The 21,787-nt window shown below is 61.5% G+C and overlaps 1 protein-coding gene across 4 annotated transcripts in view; it reads left to right on the top strand.

The window, feature by feature from the left end:
- Positions 1–21,787, top strand: part of PRKAG2 (protein kinase AMP-activated non-catalytic subunit gamma 2) — a 196,515-nt gene that overhangs the window by 47,969 nt on the left and 126,759 nt on the right. For 2 of the 4 annotated variants that reach the window (XM_084897527.1, XM_084897526.1), the window contains exons 2-3: positions 2,509–2,580; positions 5,618–5,897. In XM_084897527.1, coding sequence (XP_084753653.1) covers positions 2,509–2,580; positions 5,618–5,897 — 352 coding nt within the window. Of the gene's footprint in view, positions 1–2,508; positions 2,581–5,617; positions 5,898–20,856; positions 21,384–21,787 lie in introns of those variants that run through there. The other 2 variants (XM_084897529.1, XM_084897528.1) reach the window with 1 other exon arrangement.

Genomic DNA, 21,787 nt, shown 5'->3' with positions numbered 1-21,787 from the left:
TCCTTGAACTTGCGAGTGCTCTCTCTCCTCCCGCCCTGTGGTCTCTCTGTGCCGGGGATTCTTGTTTTCCGGGGAAGAGCTCTGCCTTCCCAGGCTCGGACACCGAGCTGGTGTGCATCCTGGCCCGAGCCCGCCCCAGGTTTAACAGGACAAGCTCTGAGCTCCGGGTGGGCGGGCCTGGTCATCGGCCTGCTCGCCGCTGTCTGGCTGGCTTTGGGCAGGAGATTCATAACCACTCTGACCCTCCGTCTCTTCATCTGTACACTGAGGTGATAGCACTCGACTTTCCTGGTTGTGTGGCTGCTCCAGGGACAATTGAGGCACCGATTGGGAGATTTAAGGACGTGCCAATTTAAGGACATGTCAAAGGACGTCAGATGAGGGACGGCTCTGCTGTGGACACCTCCTTTTTTGTGATGGGTCTTTGTTTGCACTTCTGAAGAGGGGTGGGGCCGGGGGTTAAGTGAGCCGCTTACACGGTCAGCTCCCATCTCGGGAATTTCCCCAAACCTGGGGCTGTTCCCTTCTGTCCGATGCTTCCTGACGGTGACAGCGTCAGCCCAGTCCTGCAGGCTGCCTTCCCCAGTACCCGGTCTCCTCTCCGGGGCCTGTGGCAGGCTGACGACAAGCCCGGAGCACAAAGCTATCTCTTGGCAGAAACCATATGCTGCCTCAGCGTGGCCAGGGAAATGCCCACTGGGCCCCCAGGGGCCTGCCTGGCGGCTGGCAGGACACGGGAGTGGAGGTAGAGCGGTGAGGAGAGTGTGAGGCTGTGGTGGGAGTTTGAAGCTGGGAAACCACAGCAGGACCAGCTCCGCAGCGGGGCCTTCTGGGATGCCGGCCCGCCGAGAGGCCCGGTCCCTGTCATTCCGGCCGGAAATGGTCCCGCGGCCGGAGTTGGAGGCTGCCACAGCGGCCTCTCACTGCGGGCTTTGGTGCCTTCCAGATTAGATCAGGGAGTGCGGTGGGGGCCTCCCAGCAACGGCCACCACGGGCCAAGGCCCTCCTGCAGGGATGCTGGCCGAGCACACACAGCGCCCAGGGGTGGGCGTGCGGTGTGGCCGGTGGATTCGATGCTTTCGCGCCGGTTGGAACAGCTGATGGACCGCCACAGGCCGCCCGGGACAGCAGGGCCGGCGTCACTGAGCCGCCAGGGCCTCATAGGAGGGGGTGCCGGTTCTCAGGGCTCTTCGGGGAGGAACGCAGGAGCGCTTATGAAAAGGCTTCCGCTTGTGGGAACTTGTGCTGAGCAGACGTTCGAGGATGATGGTGACTGGAGACCAGAGAGGAATGTTCTGGTTAAAACAGGAGACACGGGCCCCTCGCCTGGCTGCTCTCGTCCCCGTGGACTGAGCCACGCCGCACTGCTTTCTCGTGGCCCGTCAGTGCACGGGGAGCCCTCGTGCTGCCCCCAGGGCAGGGGTGCCTCGTCCAGGGTTCATTCAAACACTGTGCCACCTGCCGTGTGCCAGGCAACGGGCCGGGGACACAAGGGAGCAGCTCCTCCTGCCCCGAGGAGGGAGTCTCAGAGGAGGCTGCATGTGGACGGCAGCCGACGGCCCGGGTGCATCCCAGGCCTGTGGGAACACAGAGAAGAGAAGAATTGATCTCGCTTGAGCACGGGGACCAGCCGGGGATGACACTTGAATTGCGTGACACGCAGGAGTTGTCTGAGCCGGATTTGGGGCTGGGGTGGAGGGCTGTGGGAGCAGCAGGCGGAGGGAAGGGCTGGGAGCGGGCAGAGGACTGCAGCTGCAGGGCGATCCTGCACAGACAGCGCTGGGCCGTTCTGCGGCCGGGGCCGTCCCGGGGGGGAGGGCTGTCCTGGAGTCAGTGAGAGGCCTTGAACTGAGGTGTCTGAGCAGTGGAGTCAGCGATCCAGACAAGCCTTGTTTGGAAAAACCACCAAGGGCCCGCCCGGCTGTTGCTAGAAGGAGCCAGGGTCCAGAGCACACGACAAACAAGGCTGCAGAGACCAGCACGTTTGTGGGGCCTGGCCCACTGGCCAATCCCAGCCCCCGCTGGTGGGAAGCTGCCAGCATCTGCCGGGCGCTGACTGGGTCCCTGTGAGGCCGTATCCACCACAGGCCAGTCAGCGCCCGCCCCAGGGACCCAGCGCCCGGGGGTCCATGGACAGCCGCGGTGCTGTCCTCTGCCCGCCCCCCAAAGCTGCGCCCTCCCCCCTTTCCCGCTCCCTGTTGGCTCCCTCCCTCCCTGCCCCTCAGTCCCCTCTTCTTTCCCGCTCCCTCCTCCCCGGTGACAGGTGCCCTGTGACGCGACGGGAGGCAGCCGCTTCCTGCTCTGGGAGGGAATGTGGGGCGTGGTCCGGTTCTGAGCGGCCCGTGCATCGTCACCCACTTCCTCCACCCATTTGCCATCCGTGCCCTCCCTGACGGCTGATGTGGAGGAGGATCGGGATGGGGTGACACAAGAGCCATGTGCAGCCCTGGACGAGGCAGGTGGGCACCTGAGGGCCACGGTCATGACCACGTGCTGTTTCCATCCTAGGACCTGAGCTCGTTTGCCATGCCATTCCTGGACGGAGACCTGGAGAGTTCAGAGAAGCACTCTTCTCGAAAGGTAAGTCCCCTTTCTCAGAGCTCACCTGAGGTACCAGCAGGCAGGACTTCCTCAGCGAGTGCCCAACACACACACTTCTACCTGCACAGCCACCCGTGCTCCCACCTCACACCCACCTGTGCTCCCACCTGCACACCCACCCGTGCTCCCACCTCACACCCACCCGTGCTCCCACCTCACACCCACCTGTGCTCCCACCTCACATCCATCTGTGCTCCCACCTCACACCCACCTGTGCTCCCACCTCACACCCATCCGTGCTCCCACCTCACATCCACCTGTGCTCCCACCTCACACCCACTTGTGCTCCCACCTGCACACCCACCTGTGCTCCCACCTCACACCCACCCGTGCTCCCACCTCACATCCACCCGTGCTCCCACCTGCACACCCACCCGTGCTCCCACCTCACACCCACCCGTGCTCCCACCTCACACCCACCCGTGCTCCCACCTCACATCCACCCGTGCTCCCACCTCACATTCACCCGTGCTCCCACCTCACACCCACCCGTGCTCCCACCTGCACACCCACCTGTGCTCCCACCTCACACCCACCCGTGCTCCCACCTCACATCCACCCGTGCTCCCACCTCACATCCACCCGTGCTCCCACCTCACACCCACCCGTGCTCCCACCTCACACCCACCCGTGCTCCCACCTCACATCCACCTGTGCTCCTACCTGCACATCCACCTGTGCTCCCACCTCACATCCACCTGTGCTCCCACCTCACATCCACCTGTGCTCCCACCTGCTCATCCACCTGTGCTCCCACCTGCTCATCCACCTGTGCTCCCACCTCACACCCACCTCTGCTCCCACCTGCACACCCACCTCTGCTCCCACCTGCACACCCACCTGCACTTCCACGTGCACATCCACCCGTGCTCCCACCTGCACATCCACCCGTGCTCCCACCTGCACATCCACCCGTGCTCCCACCTGCACATCCACCTGTGCTCCCACCTCACATCCACCCGTGCTCCCACCTCACATCCACCTGTGCTCCCACCTCACACCCACCCGTGCTCCCACCTCACATCTACCTGTGCTCCCACCTGCACACCCACCCGTGCTCCCACCTCACATCCACCCGTGCTCCCACCTCACATCCACCTGTGCTCCCACCTCACATCCACCCGTGCTCCCACCTCACATCCACCTGTGCTCCCACCTCACACCCACCCGTGCTCCCACCTCACATCCACCTGTGCTCCCACCCCACATCCACCTGTGCTCCCACCTCACATCCACCCATGCTCCCACCTCACACCCACCCGTGCTCCCACCTCACATCCACCCATGCTCCCACCTCACATCCACCTGTGCTCCCACCTCACACCCACCTGAAGGTGCCCCCGTGTCTTCTCCCTGCATCTGGTGGTCTCCTGTGCAGCTGGAGACAGGGCCTCAAGTGAAAGCTGTGTGGGTGGGAGGTAGAGAACTGGAGGGTAAGAGGAATGCAGACTTTGTTGGGCTGCCTGTCAGACCCTGGCCCCTGTGAGTTCTTGGTCTTTCCTTGGCCTCCTCACGCCTGTCCCAGCCCCATCCCTGGAGGGCAGACACAGCCTCCTCCTGATCTAGAACCTTGGCAGGTCTGCTTCCATTAGACCCCCTGAGCTACATCTGGGCCAGGACTGCGCCTTGCGGTACATCCCATCGCCTTCGCGGCCCTGGGCCCTGGCCCGGTGCCCTCATTGGGAAGGCGAGGGTGCCGAAGCTGAAGCACTCGTCACACTGCTGGAAACAGCTGGGCCTCAAACTCCAGTCCTGTGTCCAGAATCCCTGCTTGTGCCACCCTGCTGGTGGGTCACCTTCGTTCCCACTGCCCAGCCACGTCCACAGGCACCGACCACCCACCACCCACCACGCACCACGCACCATGCAGTTTCTCCTTGTTTATTATTCTAGGATTAGACAGCACTCAGGAACCCTGAGTCCCATAGGGAGGTGGCATAGTGATGAAACTGGATACAGAAGAGAATCTAAATGCATTTCACGTTAAGTGGTTAGGGAGAGAGAAGCGTGAACTCTGAGGGGTGAGCTTGAGCTCTGTGACTCCTCACCGGGCACGGCTCCTGCATCTCCGAGGCCACGCCTCTCCCCCCACTCACACTCCACACACAGACACACACACACACACACACGCACGCACCATACAGGCTGGGAGGGGCAGGGGTGGCCTGAGGTGGAGGTCACTGAAGGTGGAGCCCCCGTGAGGGCATCACATCCTCTAAGGAACCTCCAGCCCGGTTTGGGGCGCCCTCTGGTGGTGGAAGAACTCAAAGGGTCATGGGTCCGACAGGCACCCCCAGTGCACAGAGGCCCGTGGGCACAGAGCTGCCTGCCCGCCTGTGGGTGTGTGCGTCACCTATCTTCCCGGCCCTGGTCCTCACCAGGGCCTCTGTGCTGGGCTGTCCCCCCAGGCCTGCCCTTGCCCCAGAAGCCCTGTGACAAGAGGCCTCCGGCCGCGCTCCCTCTGACCCTCACAGCCCCCTCGCTCCAGCACCGCGGCAGCCTGGGGCTGAGACACGCATCCCTTCCCAGCCCGGGGCCTCTCGGGACGGAGCCAGGCCCAGAGTGCAGACCACAAAGACCGGCTTCCTCCTGGGAGGAGGGCAGAGAGCATTGTCCTCAAGGAGGACACACGTGAGGTCTTGAGCATGGAGAACAGGAGACCGACTCACAAGCAGTCAAAGGGAGAAGATACATCCTTTCAAGCCGTGTCCTCTGCCTGTCATCCCCCCCACCCCCCCGCCTCCTGCAGGAAGCTGGGCAGAGGTCATGCGCCTCTGGGTAGTGCTGAGCAGCCTGCGGATGAGCTGAGGGGGAAGGAGGGACAGCTGCCTTTCCCAGGTCACTAGTGGCAGCTCCGTTTGTAGAAGAGCTTAGGGCTGCTTCTCAGGAGGGTGCCCTGGAGGAGCAGCTCGGTGACGGGGACGCTGGGGGCAGCGGCAGGTGTGACGGTGACAGGCCGGGCAGGGCCCAGGTCCGAGTGCCTGAGCGAGCTCACCCCGTGTCCGTCTCTCCGCAGGCGGACAGCCCCTTCGGGTCCGGCAGCCCCTCCAAAGGCTTCTTCTCCCGAGGCCCCCCGCGCCGGCCCTCCAGCCCCGTGTCCGCCCCCGCGAGGCCCCGGACCAGCCCCGGCTCCCCGAAGACCGTGTTCCCGTTCTCCGGCCAGGAGTCGCCGCCGCGCTCCCCGCGGCGCATGAGCTTCAGCGGCATCTTCCGCTCCTCCTCCAAGGAGTCGTCCCCCACCTCCAGCTCCTCCACCTCGCCGGGCGGCATCCGCTTCTTCTCCCGCTCCAGGAAAGGTGAGGCCTTCGCTCCTTCCTGGGGCTTCCCGGGGCGCGGGCTGCGGGCCCTCCCGCCGCCACGTGGCCCCGGTCTGCCTGCAGGGCAGCGCGGGGCCGCGGCTTTCGCTGGTGCTGAGCGCGCGCCTGCACTGTCTGTCCCTGAACCAATCTCCCTCCAGAGCCATGGCGGTCTCCGCCGTCGGCTCCTCCCGACACTCGTCCGTCCCTGGGCTGGACGTAGGTGTCTGATACGCAGGAGGCCGTGGCCTCGGGCCTTTCTGAGAAACAGCGGCCGCGTGAAGCCACGGTGTGTCCTGCGCCGGGCCGGCCCTTGCTCGGCCTGCCCATGGGCCTGTGCCGTGTCTGATGTGGGGAGGCCGGAGCGTGTCTCTTTCTGACAGACGGAGTGTGTTTCAGAGACAGTGCTTCAGCGTCATAAAGCTTTGTGGTCTGAGTGCAGCACCGCTGGTCAGAGCTGGAAAGATACCAGCACTTTCTCTTCTCGTGTGTCTTAGAGCATCTCCTTGCCCCCTCCCCTCCGCCCTCCCATTCGTCCTGGTGACTAGGAAGGTCCGACCCAGGAGGAGTGATTTGGAAAACAGACGTGCCCGCAGGCACCAGAGGTCCGGGGCGGTCTTCCTTTACGTCCAGCCCCATTGGTATCAAAGTCTGCAGCCGGTGCAGTGTGACCTGGGAGCGGGTCACAGCGTCCAGTTCCGCCTCCTCACCTTACAAGGGAAGGGCGGCTGTCTCTTTCTTTCTTCCTTTCTCCTCCTCCTCCTTCTTCTTCTGGTGTGGGTGTTGTTCCAAGAACCCCGAAGTCATCCCAGATGGGGGATGAACCGAAATGTAAACGCACAAATGTCACAGGCTTGGAGTTGGGGCCTCTACGTCTGAGGTCCATTAGCACTGGCCTTCCGATGCTCGAGGGAGCTTGCCCAGCCTCCTTGACAGGGACCTGGAAATCCTCCCGCGCTCCCCATGTCCCGCCTCTGAGGAGGGACCAGACCGACGGCAGGGGGTCCTGCTCCTTCAATGGCACCTGGCGCCTGTGGTGGGTGCAGAGAGCGAGGTGTCCTGGGACCGCGGGACACAGCACCCCAGACCGGGCTTCCGCTTCAGAAGTGTGTTCCCTCTCGGTGCCAAATCCAGGCGTCAGAGGGGCTGTGCTCCGCCGGAGAGCCGAGAACATGACCTGTCCCGGGGCTTCCTCTGAGCTCCTGGGGCCCCTCTAGCGCATCCCTCCCGGCGCTGCCTCTCGGCCCCGGGTGCTGCCCTCTGTTGTCCGTGCCCAGTGCTTCCCTCCGCCTCTCACAGGACAGCGTTATTGTGGATGAAGGGCCACTCCGCCCCGTGAGCTCCCACCATCACATTGGCAACAACCCTGCTTCCAAATAAGGCCTGTTCGGCTCCTGGAGGTGTGAGCTCAGAGCAAACACTTCCCCCAGCACACACGTTACACAGGAAGCCGAGGCCTGTAGTGCACACCCCGGCTGGGGGCAGGGCGGTGGCTACCCCCGCCTGTCCACGGGGTCATTTCTGAAGGCAGAGAGGGGTCCGGGCGGCTGGGAGCGGCCGCAGGGGGTGCTGGGTGCAGAGATGGGCCAGACTCTCGCGGCCAGACGGGCGACAGCCGTCCGCGCTGCCGGGGGCGGGGCTCTTTGGAAAGGCTCCCGTGTCCTTGGCCAGAAAGTGCCCGTCCCCAGGCTGCCTGCAGATGCTGTGGCCGAGTGCGGCTCTGGCTAAGGTGCTGCTCCGCCGTCTGGGGAGGCAGCTGGAGGCGGGCTCGGGAAGGCTCGGAGGACCGGCTGCTCCTGACACCGGCATCGCTAGGCAGGCACTCCTGGCCCCGGGACGCGGCCCGTGCTGCTGCCCGGGCCTCTGAGTCCGAGACCAGGCTTTCCCTAAATGGGAAACCCACCCTGCCCAGCCTGGCCGGGGGCAGGTCCCGGCCCAGGGCCAGATGGAGTGTGCCCGCCTCACGGGGCCATGGCTCCCGGCACGTGCTCTTTAGCGGCAGTGAGTGGAGGGCGCAGTCTATCTGCTCTTCCTGGTGTTTGCATCACCCCTGGGTCCAGGCGCCCAGACTGTCCATTGCTCCCCGCGGCCCAGAACTAACTCGCAGAGCTGAGCTGGAAAGTAAGGCCACTGGTCTGTCAGGAGGGACTGCCTCAGGAGCCGCCCTGAAGCTGCTGCGTGCCCGGAGGAGGCACGGAGACCTGTCGGTCACCCAGGGCCCGGGCCGCGCTGCCGGCCTGACACCGGGCTCCCGGCCTCCTGTGGACACACCGTGAGGCAGCCCGGCCCTCCCTGTCTGCGCGGCGGCTGGAGCTCTCAGAGCCAGGTCTGTGCACGGGGCATTGTGGGACGTGTGTGTAGCCTTATTGCGGAACCCATGTTTGGTCTCTTACTTTCACACCACTTTTTTTAAAGACAAAAACGGACAATTCTGTGGAAGGACTTGGGGGTGTTTGCAGAATTCAGAGAAGAGCCCAGGAGTCGGGAAAGGAGGAAGCAGGCTGGCTGGGCCTCGGCTCCGGGAATTCATGGGTCTGCCCAGGGGCCAGAGAAGTCCTTGTCTTTGCGTCTCCACTTTCCTCTCACATTCCTCACTACCGGGTGTCTGACTAGCAGTGAGGGTCCCTGAGCCAGTCGGTTGCTCCAGAAGGATTTAACTTCATGTTACTAAACTTTGCTCCCTAGTCATTGACAATAATTATAATACTATAAATAATAAACCTAGTAATCATAAGTAATTATGAGTGCCTGTCACATGTATTCTAGCTGCATTGAAAGTGACTACTGCTTTAATCTTCATAAAAGTAATAGTTTCACCGTATTCCTTGAAGCAGAAACTGAGGCACAGAGCGAAGACCACACAGCTGGCGAGCGGCAGGACCAGGCTTTGAACTGAGGCCGTCTCACTCCCCAGTGCACTTTTTTAAAAACTTGTTTTGTTTTGTTTTGTTTTGTTAATCCTCACCTGAGGATATTTCTCCATTCCTTTTTTTTTTTTTTTTTTTAAGAGAGAGAGTGGAAGGGAGGGGGAGAGACAGAGAAAAACACTGATGTGAGAGACATATCGGTTGGTTGACTCCCACATGCACCCCAACAATACCCAGGGATTAAGCCTGCAACCAAGGTGTGCCCTTGGCAGGACTCAAACCCAAGACCCTTTAGCTCTTGGGCTGACGCTCTAACCACTGAGCAACCCAGTTGGGGCCCCAATCCATTCTTAGCCCAGATGGCAGACTCTGCTTTAAAGAAGTGGGTTTTAGGGATGTTAATCCAGTGATGATACAACTAGCCATTTGGGGAGAAAAACATAGAGGTGATTCTCCAGTCACTTGTTATATCAAAGTAACATCCATGAGGACCCTCAGCCTCCTGGTGCTCAGTCTCCCAGGTGGGGCCCCTGCACCCAGGCCGAGGAGCAGCGGTGTGGCCAGGAGGCCTGGGCTGGGAGGGAATGGGGTGCAAACCTCCCAGAAGGAAGAGTCCTGAGAGGCTGTGCTGACCCGGCCCGAGGGGATAGGCTGTGGCCTCCCTTCGCGCCTGCCGCTGCCCCCCTGCTCTCCCACCTCGGAGTCTCCTGCAGAACCCCTCCTCTATTCTGCAGCACACGGAGCTGGACTGGGTGCCTGCAGCTGTGGAGCTGGAGTGACGGGGGTAGGGGGGACAGAGGCTGGGGTCTGCAGCCAGCGTTCCCTCCTCCCTCACGGCTGGTGAGAATGAGGGCGGGCTCTGGTCCTTTCCAGAGACGGGCGGGCTGCTGTCACGAGGTGGCAGAGCGAGAGGGGAGACAGCCTGCGGTGCCGCTCATCCCCGGTGCCCGGGGCTTGTCACTCCCGGGGGCTGTGCATGGAGTGTGAGGAGGCCCACCCTCAGCCGGCAGCGGGCCAGGCATGAGGGGCCACACGGCACTGCGGCCAGCTTACCAGGCCAGGGCTAGTTGGGGAATTAGGCAGAAAAAGGGTTTATTTCAGGCACCGCTATATAGATCAGAAAATATACGGTCTCGTGTAATCCTTATAACGGTTGTTGGTTGACATGCTGACGTCCTCACCCCCGAATGTGGCGGGACCTGAAGTGCAGCCATTGCGATGGAATTCATTGATACAAAGTCAGCTGGGGCGGTGCGGCCTGACATGGTGTGACTGGTGTTTAATGAGAAGGTGGCGATGGAAAGACAGACGTAGGCAGAATGCCAAGTGGCAGGAAAAGCGTTGGAATGATGCGCCTACAAGCCAAGGGTGCCAGCAGCCACAGAGGCTGGGAGAGACCGTACTGCCCGGAGCCAGGCTCACAGGCCTGCCCGGGCTCTGCAAACCCCTTTTTCCCGGCTTTGTGCTGAGTGACCACTAGGGAGCGACATCGCCTCACTGCTGAGCCCGGTGCGGCCACAGGCAGGCCCTGCCCGGGCGGGGGTGTGGGGCAAAGAGGAGACTCCCTCTCCCTGGATGGGTTTCCAGCTGGGGTGTTCGCCTTCAATGTACCCCCAAACCGAAGGAAGCCGATGCCACAGAGGAGCGGTGCCCCCACGGGGAGCAGCCGCCCGGGCCTTTCCCAGGGGCGTGGTGGCACATCGAACACGGGGCCCAGTGCCCGCTTCGGGCACGCAGCCAGCGAGCAGCCCGGCCCTGCGGGTTACATCCTAGGGCGGGGAGACAAGGAAATGCGAGTGCTGCCAGGAACATCTCAAAGGTGAAAGGAAGGTGCTGCTTCAGGAAGGCCTGGGTGTGGAGGCGTCGAGCAGGGAGGGGAGCAGGCAGGGGGCGCCGCTGAGGGAATGGCTGCAGCTGGAGGCATTAGTGTGGCGGCTGTGCAGCGAGAGCACAGAGATGGGGGGTGGGGAGATCAGCAGGGGCCTCCAGAGAGACCTGAGGATCAGCTGTGATGGTCTCGGCCTCCCCGTGCCCTGTCTTCGCCAGAAAGCCTTGCCTGGTTGTGCTTGCCGCGAGCTGCCGCCGGGCTGTTGCTGCAGGAGTCTGGGCGGTCTGTGTGTCCCTGATAGGCTCTGTCTTTTGGAAGATGGTTGTCTGAGGTTTCAGGGGCCTGCCCCTCATTCCCCAGCTCTCCGAGGTCCTCCCAGTGCCAGCCAGAGCCCCATGCAACCAGCCCCCGGTGTGAACGCGCTGAGGTCAGGGCCGGCTGCGGTGCCCTGGGGGGCACCTGGGTGACATGAGAGTGACTGGACGTGCGGAGAAAGACCGGCCCGCGTCACCATCTCTGTGCGGGGGCCAAGGATTTGGGGGACCCTGGAGCTCCCTCTGTCTTCCTCTTGTGGGCGCCTTTGCTCTCACATCATTGTTTCTCTCTAAAATCAATAAACACATGCCCTCAGGTGAGGATGTTGAAACGAGATGCCACAGATATTTTGGGAGGCAGTTTTCCTCCCAGAGCCGCAGTGTCCGTGGCCACGGCTCTCAGGCTGAGACGGCCGTGCCCGTTGGCCCTCCTGAGCCAGAAGGGGCACCGTGTCCTGCTCAGGAGCTCCACACTGGACACCCCCTGTCCCACAAGAAAGGGGGCGGTGGAAATGGCCGACCTGGACAGCCAGCCTCTCTGATGACACCCAGGGCCGCTCTCGGTCGCAACCCTGTGTCTGTGGGACAGGCCAGAAGGACGAGGCAACAGCGTGCCCTGGGACGCGGGCGGCCCCCCTCCAGGGCAGGACCCACGTGCCTCTGAGCTCAGCAGCGGTTTGGAACCTTCCGGACTGCAGCCCAGGAAGACGTACAGTTCATGCCGCCGTCACACACCCCGCTGTGCAGCAAGAGCCCTTCCCTGTGCAGCAGTACCTGCCCTGTATCCTGTGTGTGTCCAGAGCGTGCTCCATAGCCCGCGGCGGCTTCTCCGGGCAGGGAAAGGCCGCCTGCACGGTCAGGAGCCGCAGGTGGGGCTGGAGCAGCTGGGAGCACGGGGGGCTGGAACTTTTCAGGCCCAGGGAGCCGGGACGGAAGGAAACCATGGGGTTTGGCCCAAGGCAGGAGGGCAGACATTGGAAAGATCCACTTCTAAGACCAGCTCACACCCGTGACTGAGGTCTGTGCGCTTTGGACACCCAAGTAGAGGTCATTCTCTACCCAAAGTTAAGTCAGGATGCAGACTCCACACACACACACACACACACACACACAGCCCACACCCCCCGTGGAGGGCCACTGCATTTCAGTTTTTGAAACCAAGAACCGAGGCTCTGCCCCTCGGACATCACCAGGGCCCTTTGGAATTAGAAATGAGCTTTACAGAGAAATGTCTTTCACTTGTAAGATTTCCGGCCCTCTCCCCCATCTCTGTATTGGGTCGTAGATGGCTCTTCCTTTCTCGGCCAGAGATCGAGTTTATTTTTTCAAAGAAAATTCTGCTTTCCCATAAAATGCCAAAGGCTTTATCCATGTGTGGAGGAGGGACTGGGGCTTGTAAGACTGTAACGGGAGCCTCCAGGGCTCGGCTCCACCTGCCAGGCTCCTGGTGCCAGGCCGCCCGCCCCGCTGGCCTGTAATCGGCCAGCCCAGGAGTGCGCGCCCGTCTGCTCCAGCGCCGAGCAGGTCACGCTCCGGGTCCTGGTCCCCGCACCGGGTCTGCACGCGAGGCGGTGGCTCTGCAGGGGCTCCGTGCTGACCTTCCCTGCTTCTCTCAGCAGCCCGTTTCCTGACATGTCAGTCCGGGTCCCGCCTACAGGGCACTCCACAGGCAGAGCAGACGGAGGCTATGAGGGCGAGGGAGTCCGGAGAAGCCGGCCAGAGAGCAGCGGGAAGCTTCTCGCTCCCTGGGTGGAGGCCAAAGGAGGGGTTACGGGGAGGGGCACGCAGGGGTGACCTGGTGGGAGCCGGAGTTGGTCTTTGTGGCGGGATCCGGAGACCAGGGCGGCGGCAGCCACAGCCGGAGGTGCCGCCAGGGCCTCTCCCTCCCCAGGCTGCCAGCCAGCTGCGAAAGGGGCCGGGCGTCATGGCTGCAGGGTCAGCCCCGTGCACCAAGCAGAGCAGCTCTGGGGGTCACCCCAGCTCCAGAACGTTCTGTAAGGGTCCCTTTGAACGTGCCTGCATTTCAACTTTGTCCTGGGCCCACCCTGCCTCCTTCTTTCCCTTGTCTCAATGTTGATCCCGAGAGCGTTCCTAACACGCATCCAGCACGCCCATTTCCGTCTCAGAGTCTGCCCCTCGGGGAACCTGCGACTCTTCTTCAGGTCAGCAGCTGCCCCCTTCAGTCCTCCGCCCGCGAGGCCGGAGTGGCCAGTGGGAGGAAGGAGGAAGGGGGGAGTGGGTGGAATGAATGAATGAGTGAATGAATGAGGCAGGATTGAGCCGGCCTGCGGACGGGTTGGCAGTAGTTAGGTCTGGGAACGATGCTTTGCCTGCTCATGGAAGCTGCCCAGTGGCCCTGGGATTGTCTCCACATGCTGCCAGGACCCAGAGCTGCCTGGGTTTTACCCTGAGCCTGGCTGAATACGGTCTCCCTGGCGTCGCTGTGCTCCGCGGCGTGGTTTCGAGGCGGAGAGCACGCCCAGCCGTCCACAGTTGCCCCCTGAGCTCCCTGGCACAGCCAAGGCCAGGGCCTCGGGCCCGGCACGGCCGGAAGCCTGCTGGATCGGGCAGCTGGTGAGGGCTGACTCCGGCTGAGCAGACTTCAGGAAAACGTGACTCCTCTTGCCTGCCCACAAAGAAAGGAATGGTATGCCCGGCATCTGAGTTTCCTGAAAAGACCGGCCAACACTCTGCAGAGCTATGTGGCCCGGCACCCAGTGCGGTCCCCCGGGGGAGCGCCCCCTGGTGGCTGTCATGCAGATCCCCTGAAGGAGCCCCGGGACTGGGTCCAAGGAGATGCCGATGAGTGCCGCCTGACCACTTTATTTCTTAATTCCCTTTTTAAAATCACATTTTATTTTCACAGCGTCAACTTTTTACCGCGTTTGCTTATTGCCTCTCTCTCAATACAAATGTGTGTGCTAACATGAAATCTAGAGGACTGGAGTAACTCCTAAATCCTTCAGTACGTATTTCACACAAACTGGGACATTCTCCTACCTGCAGATTAATGGCCAAACTCAGGAAATTGACCTTAATGTAAAGGCCTGCGCTAAGCCATAGACTGTTCACATTTCACAAATAGTCTCAATAGCTCTCCTTTATTTTTATTTTTATTTTATTTTTTGAAGCAGGAATCTGTGATCCCACATTGCGTTTGGTTGTCCTCTCTCTTCTCAGTCTCCATCCGGAGCAGCCCCCAGTGTCCTTCCTGTCTTCAACATTTTCTACTACCCAGGCCCGTGGCGGTGCAGCCTGACCTTCACTCCAGTGAGCCCAACGTTTCCTCCTGATCAGACTCAGGATTGCAGGTCAGGCAGGCTGCCACAGGCCGGTGCCCGCTCCCGGCCTCACAGCGGGAGCACGTGACAGCTCCCCGGCCGTTCCTGGTGTGACAGGCTGGCGGCCGGGCTAAGGGGCGTGTGCGCCTGAGAGCTCTCCGCACTGAGAAAGGAGTGCTCTCCCGGTGGTGAGTAACAGCCACGGGCACCATCGTGGGTGTTGTGTAAACACCTGCTTTCTCCTCAAACCTGCCCTTGCTAGTGTTAGCATCAGCCCGTTATTCTTGCCTGAATTATTAGTGTGGTGTCTGCCAAAAAGTGATTTCCCCCCCCTCTGGTTTTGTCACTATTCCACATGGATTGGTGGAATTCTACTCAGGAAGCATTTTCCCTTCCTCCCTGTGTTATACATATAGACCGTGGATTCATATTTTACTCAGTGAGTTTTCACTTGTCATTTTCATATTTTGGTGCTCAGATTGTCCAACTTGGCCAGCGGGCGCCCTCCCAGCCGGCCCCAGGCTTGCCTTGTCCGTCCCCTGCCCGGCCCTGCAATCAGCCGCTTCTCCAAAGAGCCCTGGCTGCTTCAGTGGCGAATCCCATTTAGAAATGAGATCTGGGTGCCAGTTGTGGCATTGCTGCTTCGTGTCATTGCCTCTCGGCCCAATGAGCAGACAGGCCAGTAGTTGGATAAAATAAAAGGAGGTACATCCACACAGTGGAGTACTATGTAGCTATAAAAAATATAAAGCTGGCAGCTTTGAACCAATATGGCAAAGGAACATTCTCATACCACCACCACCCAGTTCCAGAACCTTCTATCACTGTGAGAGGAACCCTCATACCAATTACCGTCACTCTCCACTCCTCCCCACACTTCGTTCCTCTTTATGGATGAAGCACGTCCCATCGGGCGTGCATGCCGTGCTTTGTTTAGCCATTCGCTGTCGATGGACACCTGGCTGTCCCGCCTTTTGGCTGCTATGAACATTCGCGTACAAGTTTTTGTTTGAACCCAGGTTTGTAGTTATTTTGGGTAAATATCTGGGAGTGGACTTTTTGGTAATTCTGTGCTTAACTGGTGGAGGAACGGCCGAACTTTTCCACAGCGGCCACACCATTTTACAATTTCACCATCCACGTACGAGGGTTCCAATTTCTCCATCCCTGCCAACACTTACACTTTTTCTTATTATTAGTACTAGAGGCCTGTGCACGAATTTTCACCCCGTTGGGGCAGTATCGCCCCGTGAGGAGGGTGCCTTCCCAGAGAAGACTCGGAGGCGAGGAATGCTGGTGAGCGCAGTAGCATTGATTAACTTGTGAGAAGCCAGTCTGAGTTATACCTGTGAGCTTTATATGTTGTCAGCCTCCTGACGCCCCCTCGGCATATCCAGCCGCCACTGATACAGGAAGACCAAGTTCAGGGCTAAAAGCCCTCCCCCCCAGTCTTGATAGTCCCTCCCGTCGGTGCAGGGGTGTGCTCGGTACCCCAGCGTCTGGCTTGGAGCACCTCCCCTCCCACCGCTGTAAGAAACGCGTGTTCTGTGTGTGTGGCCACAGAGAGGAACGTGTTGGTAGGAGAGCCCATGGCTCCTCACTCAGAAATCAATGTTCGGGCTGGAGGACGCTGCTGAGAGCGGGGTTTGCTCGCCGGCCGCTGGCTCCTCGGAGCCGGGCTCTGGCGCGGAGCGGCCGCCGTGGGCGCTTGTGCAGGCCCGGGCCCCGGTCAGCGGGGCCGCCACGCGGGTGTCCGTCACGGGGGCGTCACTGCGGTTCCCCCGAGGAGTCTCTCAGGACCGGCCGTGTCGTCCGCGTACAACGCTCTTTTATCTCCTGTGACTCCCTTAGGAGCCTGTGCAATGGCTGAGGCTCTCCTCTGACCTCTTTGTGCTCCGGAGAAGTCTGGATGAATAAAGTCCATGGCTGGAAATCGCATGCCCGAAGGGAACCCGGACTGCTCTGAGTGCTGCGCTTGTTTTACACAGGACTCTCCCCCGCGCTGTGTGTCTGCCCCGCCAGGAGAGACAGGTCACGGCGAAGGCCGCCCGGGCGCAGCGGCCACGCCCGTGTCTGCAGGGGAGGCGGAGCGAGCGGCGGGTCCTCCTGCAGGAGCCCCCGTCCGGCCAGAACCTGCTCGGGTGCGGGGAGGGCGGCCCGGCGGCCACACGCCAGCTCCCTGCGCAGCGGGTGACTTAGCGCGGCCTGGACTCTTGCCCAGGGCTTCGCAGCTTCCTGTGTCTCTGGGTCTGAGACGTGACTCAGAAAGGGGGATTCAGGGCCGTGGCCACCAGACCCTTTGGCGCCTCTGAGCGCCCCTGAATGTGGCTCCCGAAGGGGTGCTCGGAAAGCTGCAGGAGCAGGGACCCTGGTCTTCCGAGCCTTTGGCCTGGCGTGGACCCCAGGGACTGCGGGCCCCTGAAGGGATTCAATCCCCCCCCATCCCCACTGCTGAGCTCTCCCGTGGGCTGTGGGGCCCTTTCAGAGGCTAAGGATACTCTGGGGTTTCACATTTGTGGCGGGAGGAGGGCTGTCCTTGGGCAAGCCAAGAATAACCCCTGCCATGGTTTGTCACTTTTCCTATGCTTTCTGTATTCTTAAAGCGACGGCAGCCCTATTGTCTCCGGGTTTGGGTGTCACTCTCATGAGCTTGCCAGTGGAGTTCTTTCTTTGCCCAAAGAAACCACCCTCGTCCCTCAGGGAGGCCCTCAGCTCCGCCCGGGCCACGGGGCGAGCGTGACGGTGAGTGTGCGGTGACGCGGGCGGCGCCGCGGCCACGGGGGCCTGAGTCAGGGGCCACGAGCGCAGCCACGGCGCCGGGCAGGGCTCGGGGCCGGGGTGACAGGGACGCACTTCGCCACGTGCTCTGTGACCTTCAGGACTCGCCATGAAATATGACTCAGGGTTTTGCAACCGGCAGGAGCACCAACGAACGGTGCTAACGAGCGGGGCCGCCCTGGGCGCCGGCGCCGCCTCTTAGGTAACGGGCTGAGCCGGCCCGCAGCCCTCCTGGGTGCTTTTCAGGTTCCGTCACGTGGCCTCCGAGGTTTCCGCGGACAGGCGTCCGCTGACTTTGTCCACTCCCGCGGGAAGAGGCAGTCTGCGCCCCCCTCACCCTGGGATGGGGGACGGGGACCCAGGATGCACCCAGCCCGCCCCTGGCTTCCCTCCCTGGGGATCTGGGCCAGAGCACTTGGCCTCTCGAACCTCTGTTCCTTTTTATTTCGTAAGCTGAGCGGTGCTGGCTGGCCTCCCTGCCCCGGCTGGGCACAGAGAGGGGGAGGGCCGCTGGGAGAGCCTGTAACCGGGACAGACGGACAGACGGACGGCACGGGGAGCTCCGCTGGGAGCGCGGGGTCCGTGCAGCGGCTCCGCTCTGCGGGCGGCCCCCATCGGTGCGGCTCCGGCTCCGGCTCCGGCTCCCCGCGTGTAACACAGCCCTGGGCGCGGCTTCGGGATGGGCGGTGGGGCCTTTTCTTTTTCTTTTTTACCCGAATCGGTCATCCAGAGGCAGCTCGGCTCCCCCGGGCGCGGCTGCTGTGGCCGTCCGCCCGCTGAGCTGGCCTCGGGCGGGGGCGGCACTGCCTGGGGACCGGGTGGCCCCACGGAGTCCCCTCATCTCGGGGCCTCCCGCCGATGCGCAAGGGTGAGCACTGGGTGAGGGACAGACAAGCTGGGCCTCAGCGTGGGTGCTGCGCTCTGGCTGCTGAGGGTTTGCCGTGCCCAGAGGTGCGGAGGGAGCCACCTGGGATATACGAACATCAGGACTCCTGGCTCCCCGCCCCCCGCCCCCCGCATGCCGCAGCCGGTGCTCCGCAGACCTGCGTGGGGACATGCAGAGCTGTCGCTGAGCCAGCCACCTGGAGCCTGGGCAGCTGGGTCAGGGCAGCTCTGCGTAGACACCGCTCAGCTGGCTGGTGTTACAAGATGAACTGTGATGGGAACAGAGACTCTCAAATACGGTGCTTCTCTCTGAATATGGTGATCTTCTGTCCAAAGATAAAAATTATAAGCGGAGCCGAGACCAGTTTGGCTCAATGGATAGAGCGTCGGCTTGGGGACTGAAGGGTCCCGGGTTCGATTCCGGTCAAGGGCATGTACCTTGGTTGTGGGCACATCCCCAGTAGAGGGTGTGCAAGAGGCAGCTGATTGATGACTCTCTCTCATCGATGTTTCTAGCTCTCTATCTCTCTCCATTCCTCTCTGTTCAAAAAAAAATTATAAGCGGAGGCCCGGGCCAGGTAGCTCAGGTGGTTAGAGCATCGTCCCGATTCGCCTCAGTTGCTCGTTCCATTACTGGTCAGGGCACAGTAAGAATCAGCCGGTGGATGAATAGATAAATGGGACAGCAGGTCGATGTTTCTCTCTCTCTCCACCCTTTCTCTCTAAAACCAATAAATAAACACATATTAATAAAAAGATTATAAGTGGGCCTGGAGAGAGAGGCACTTCCTGTCGCTTCAGCCAGCCCCGGTCCTCCGCCGTCCTGGAGGAACAGCCGGGCGGCGCCCAGGCCTCGCCTCCGGCTGGCGGGTGTCCCTGTGCACGTGCAGGAGAAGGTAGGGTGCGGCGGGCAAGCTGTGCATTTTGGAATCAGATAAAAAGGGTCAAGTCTATGTTCTTCCAACTTGTTAGGTGTGTGAGCCCCGTCAGGCGGCTTCCCGGACTCTGCGTCACTGACACCTGCCCACAGGCTGTAGGAAGGCTGAGATGCATAATAACCGTGTGGTGACCAGCACTCCGACTGGCATGTGAAAGCACTCCACAGATGGGAGCTATTGTTTTACTAATTAAAGTGGAGTTCTTAGAGGACAAGAATGCCTCGGAATTACCCATCGCACTAATCCCCTCCGTCAGCACCCGCCTTACCTCGGACGGGGGCTTAATCACCCGTGATGAGTGAGCGGCCGGTGCGCTGAGCAGGGAGCCGCGGGCGGACCTGCAGTGCTGTGTGTTCTCTCTCGTTGCTCCGCTCTGAAACCTTCTCTCTCCATCCTTTATCACGAAGGCACGAATGTTACATTGGCTTAGATACGACATCTCGCTTTCCTCTTAAGCAAACATGCCCCCTTTTTTCTTACTGGAACACTTGTTTAGCGGCTTTTTGCTAAAGAAGTTCGGGCTTTATTTTTAAATGAGAACATTCAACTTCCATTAACAGCTGGATAGCTTTAAAAAAAAAAAAAAAAGGAAACTCTAAATGTGGAACTCCAAACCTAGCTACTTAGTCTTTTTCAGAGTTAACCGCAATAAATTCGGGGTGAGATATTTAACCACAGAGGTAATCCATAGAATGTCGGGGCGTTGGCTGGAGGTAGGGTTACACCCTGTTTCTGGAAGTTTGGCTCCTCCCAGGGTGGGGCCTGGCCCCTCTTCTTTCCTTCAGTTCTCCGAGCTGGGCCACGAGACCACCCCCACCCCCAGCTCCCCCCACCCCCATCTCCCCCCACCCCCCACTCCCCCCACCCCCGTCTCCCCCCACCCTCTGTCTCCCCCCACCCCCGTCTCCCCCATCCCCCATCTCCCCCCACCCCCCATCTCCCCCCATCCCCCACCTCCCCCCACCCCCACCCCCCTCCTCCCCCCACCCCCATCTTCCCCCACCCCCATCTCCCCCCACCCCCAACTCCCCCCATCCCCCACCTCCCCCACCCCCGTCTCCCCCCACCCCCCACTTCCCCCTCACCCCCACCTCCCCCACCCCCCACCTCCCCTCACCCCCCGTCTCCCCCCACCCCTCGTCTCCCACCACCCCCGTCGGTGCTGACATTCTCGCCACCTCACCTCATTCTCACACAGTGACTTTGTGAGCTAGTGCTGCTGAACAGTTAGTCGTGGTCTCTCCCGTCCTTGGAGTTCCTGGCGGGCGAGGCCTGCTGGGTGTGTGCGTTCAGACGTCCTTGCCGCGAACGTTGGACCACTGAGCTGCCCTTCGGCCCAGCAGGAGAAAGAAGGCACACTGAGTAGCCACCCGAAGTTCCGGCTGAGAAATAGACTAGATCCTGCCATGCCCACAGCTCCTCTTGGTTCTCAGAGGGGGGCACTGAGGCCCGTGGGCGGGAAGGAACTTTCTCAAGGTCACGCGCAGGTCAGCTGGTCCTGTACCTTCCCGTGTCTAGTGAAGATATGGGGGGGGGGGGGGACTGTTTCCCCTCTCTGTGGTTTCACAGTTGCAAAACGCAGGCTAAAAGCTTTTTGGTTTAATTGGGTCGTGGGTTTGGCTTAGAAGTCTAGCCCTGGTTCTGACATGACCTGCAGGGCCTCGGATCAGTCCCATCTCCTTCCCAAGCCTTCGTTTCCCATCTGAGCTGGAAAGGGTTGGACCAGACCCGCTTTACAGCCCTCCGGAGCTCTGTCGTGCTGCAGTTCTCAGCAGATTCGCGTTTGCTGGCCCTCCGGTGAACCCGGGGGCCCAGGCCCCCCACAGACAGGTGGTCTTGCTTCTTTCGTCACAAGGAGCCTGCGCTGGAATAGACTCAGAGATCTCCAGGGACATGTGACTTCTCCACGGAGAAGCCCGGAGCCTTCCGAGCCCTGGAACACATGAATCAAAATAGTTGTGTGATGTCATGTCATAATGGGAGAGCGCTCCGGCCAATTGGTGCCAAGGATCTGCCTGCCGGCGTGGTTTCCTTTTACAGTCTTTTTAAAGAGACACCGCAGACCCGCACATGACCGGCGCTTGCCTATTTGGTCCTCCCTCCTTCCTTACTGTAACGGAGGAGAAAGCCCGGGGTGTCTGAGCTCGCCGCTGACCTGAGCTCCACAAACAACCCACGGGCGGCGGGAGGCTCTGCCTGTGCTCCCGGCTCCGGCCGCTCCGGCCAGCGGCTGCCCCGCGGCGATAGCCACAGTCCTGCGGGGGAGGGCCGCCCGGGGTCACCGCCCTGTGTGCCCTGAGGCTGCGCCCCGAGAGGCACCCGCCCCACGTTAGCCTCGGGGCCCCGGGAGTCACCGGCACTCCCAGCCGCCTCTGAGCTCCCGGTGGCAGAGGCTCCGGGCGCCAGGCACCTGCCGGCCGATGCTGCCCCGCTCCTGGCCCCCCGCCGCCTGGGGCTGACGGTGGTCCGGGCCCTGGTATGCCCGCCGGCCGCCGCTCCCCATGAAGCGCTTCGGCAGCCTCCGGGGGAAGAAGAAGCACCAGGAGGCGAGCCGCAGCACCGAGAGGCGCCAGTCGGAGCCCCACGGCCTTTTTGGTAGGACGCTGCCCTTTGCCCTTTGCCCTTTGCCCTGTTCTCTGCTGGGCATGCGGGGGAGGGAGACCCCAGGGCGTGTGTTTGTGTGCATGTGTGCGTGCGTGTGTGCGTGCGTGTGTGTGTGTGTGTGCATGTGTGCATGCGTGCGTGCGTGTGTGTGTGTGTGTGTGTGTGTGTGTGCAGGGGCAGCCTCTCCCTGTGACCGTGGACGTGATTGCTGGGCAGCAGTGAGAGGAGCAGGTGGGTGTGTTTGGGGTGTGTGTCCGTGTTGATGGCAAAGCAGCTGCCACGAGCTGCGCCCGGCCAGTCTCTGCCGCCTCCGCCTCTCTTGCCCCCCTCCTCGCCCCCGGGCCTAACGAGGTTAGTTACCGGTTGGACAGTCATTCATTTGGGCAAAGCCAGCG

Source organism: Pipistrellus hanaki (genome assembly GCF_964339955.1).
Source record: "Pipistrellus hanaki genome assembly, chromosome: 10".
Lineage (NCBI taxonomy): Eukaryota > Metazoa > Chordata > Mammalia > Chiroptera > Vespertilionidae > Pipistrellus > Pipistrellus hanaki.
The sequence above is the reverse complement of the archived record's forward strand: the minus strand, read 5'-3'. Positions and strand labels throughout refer to the sequence as shown.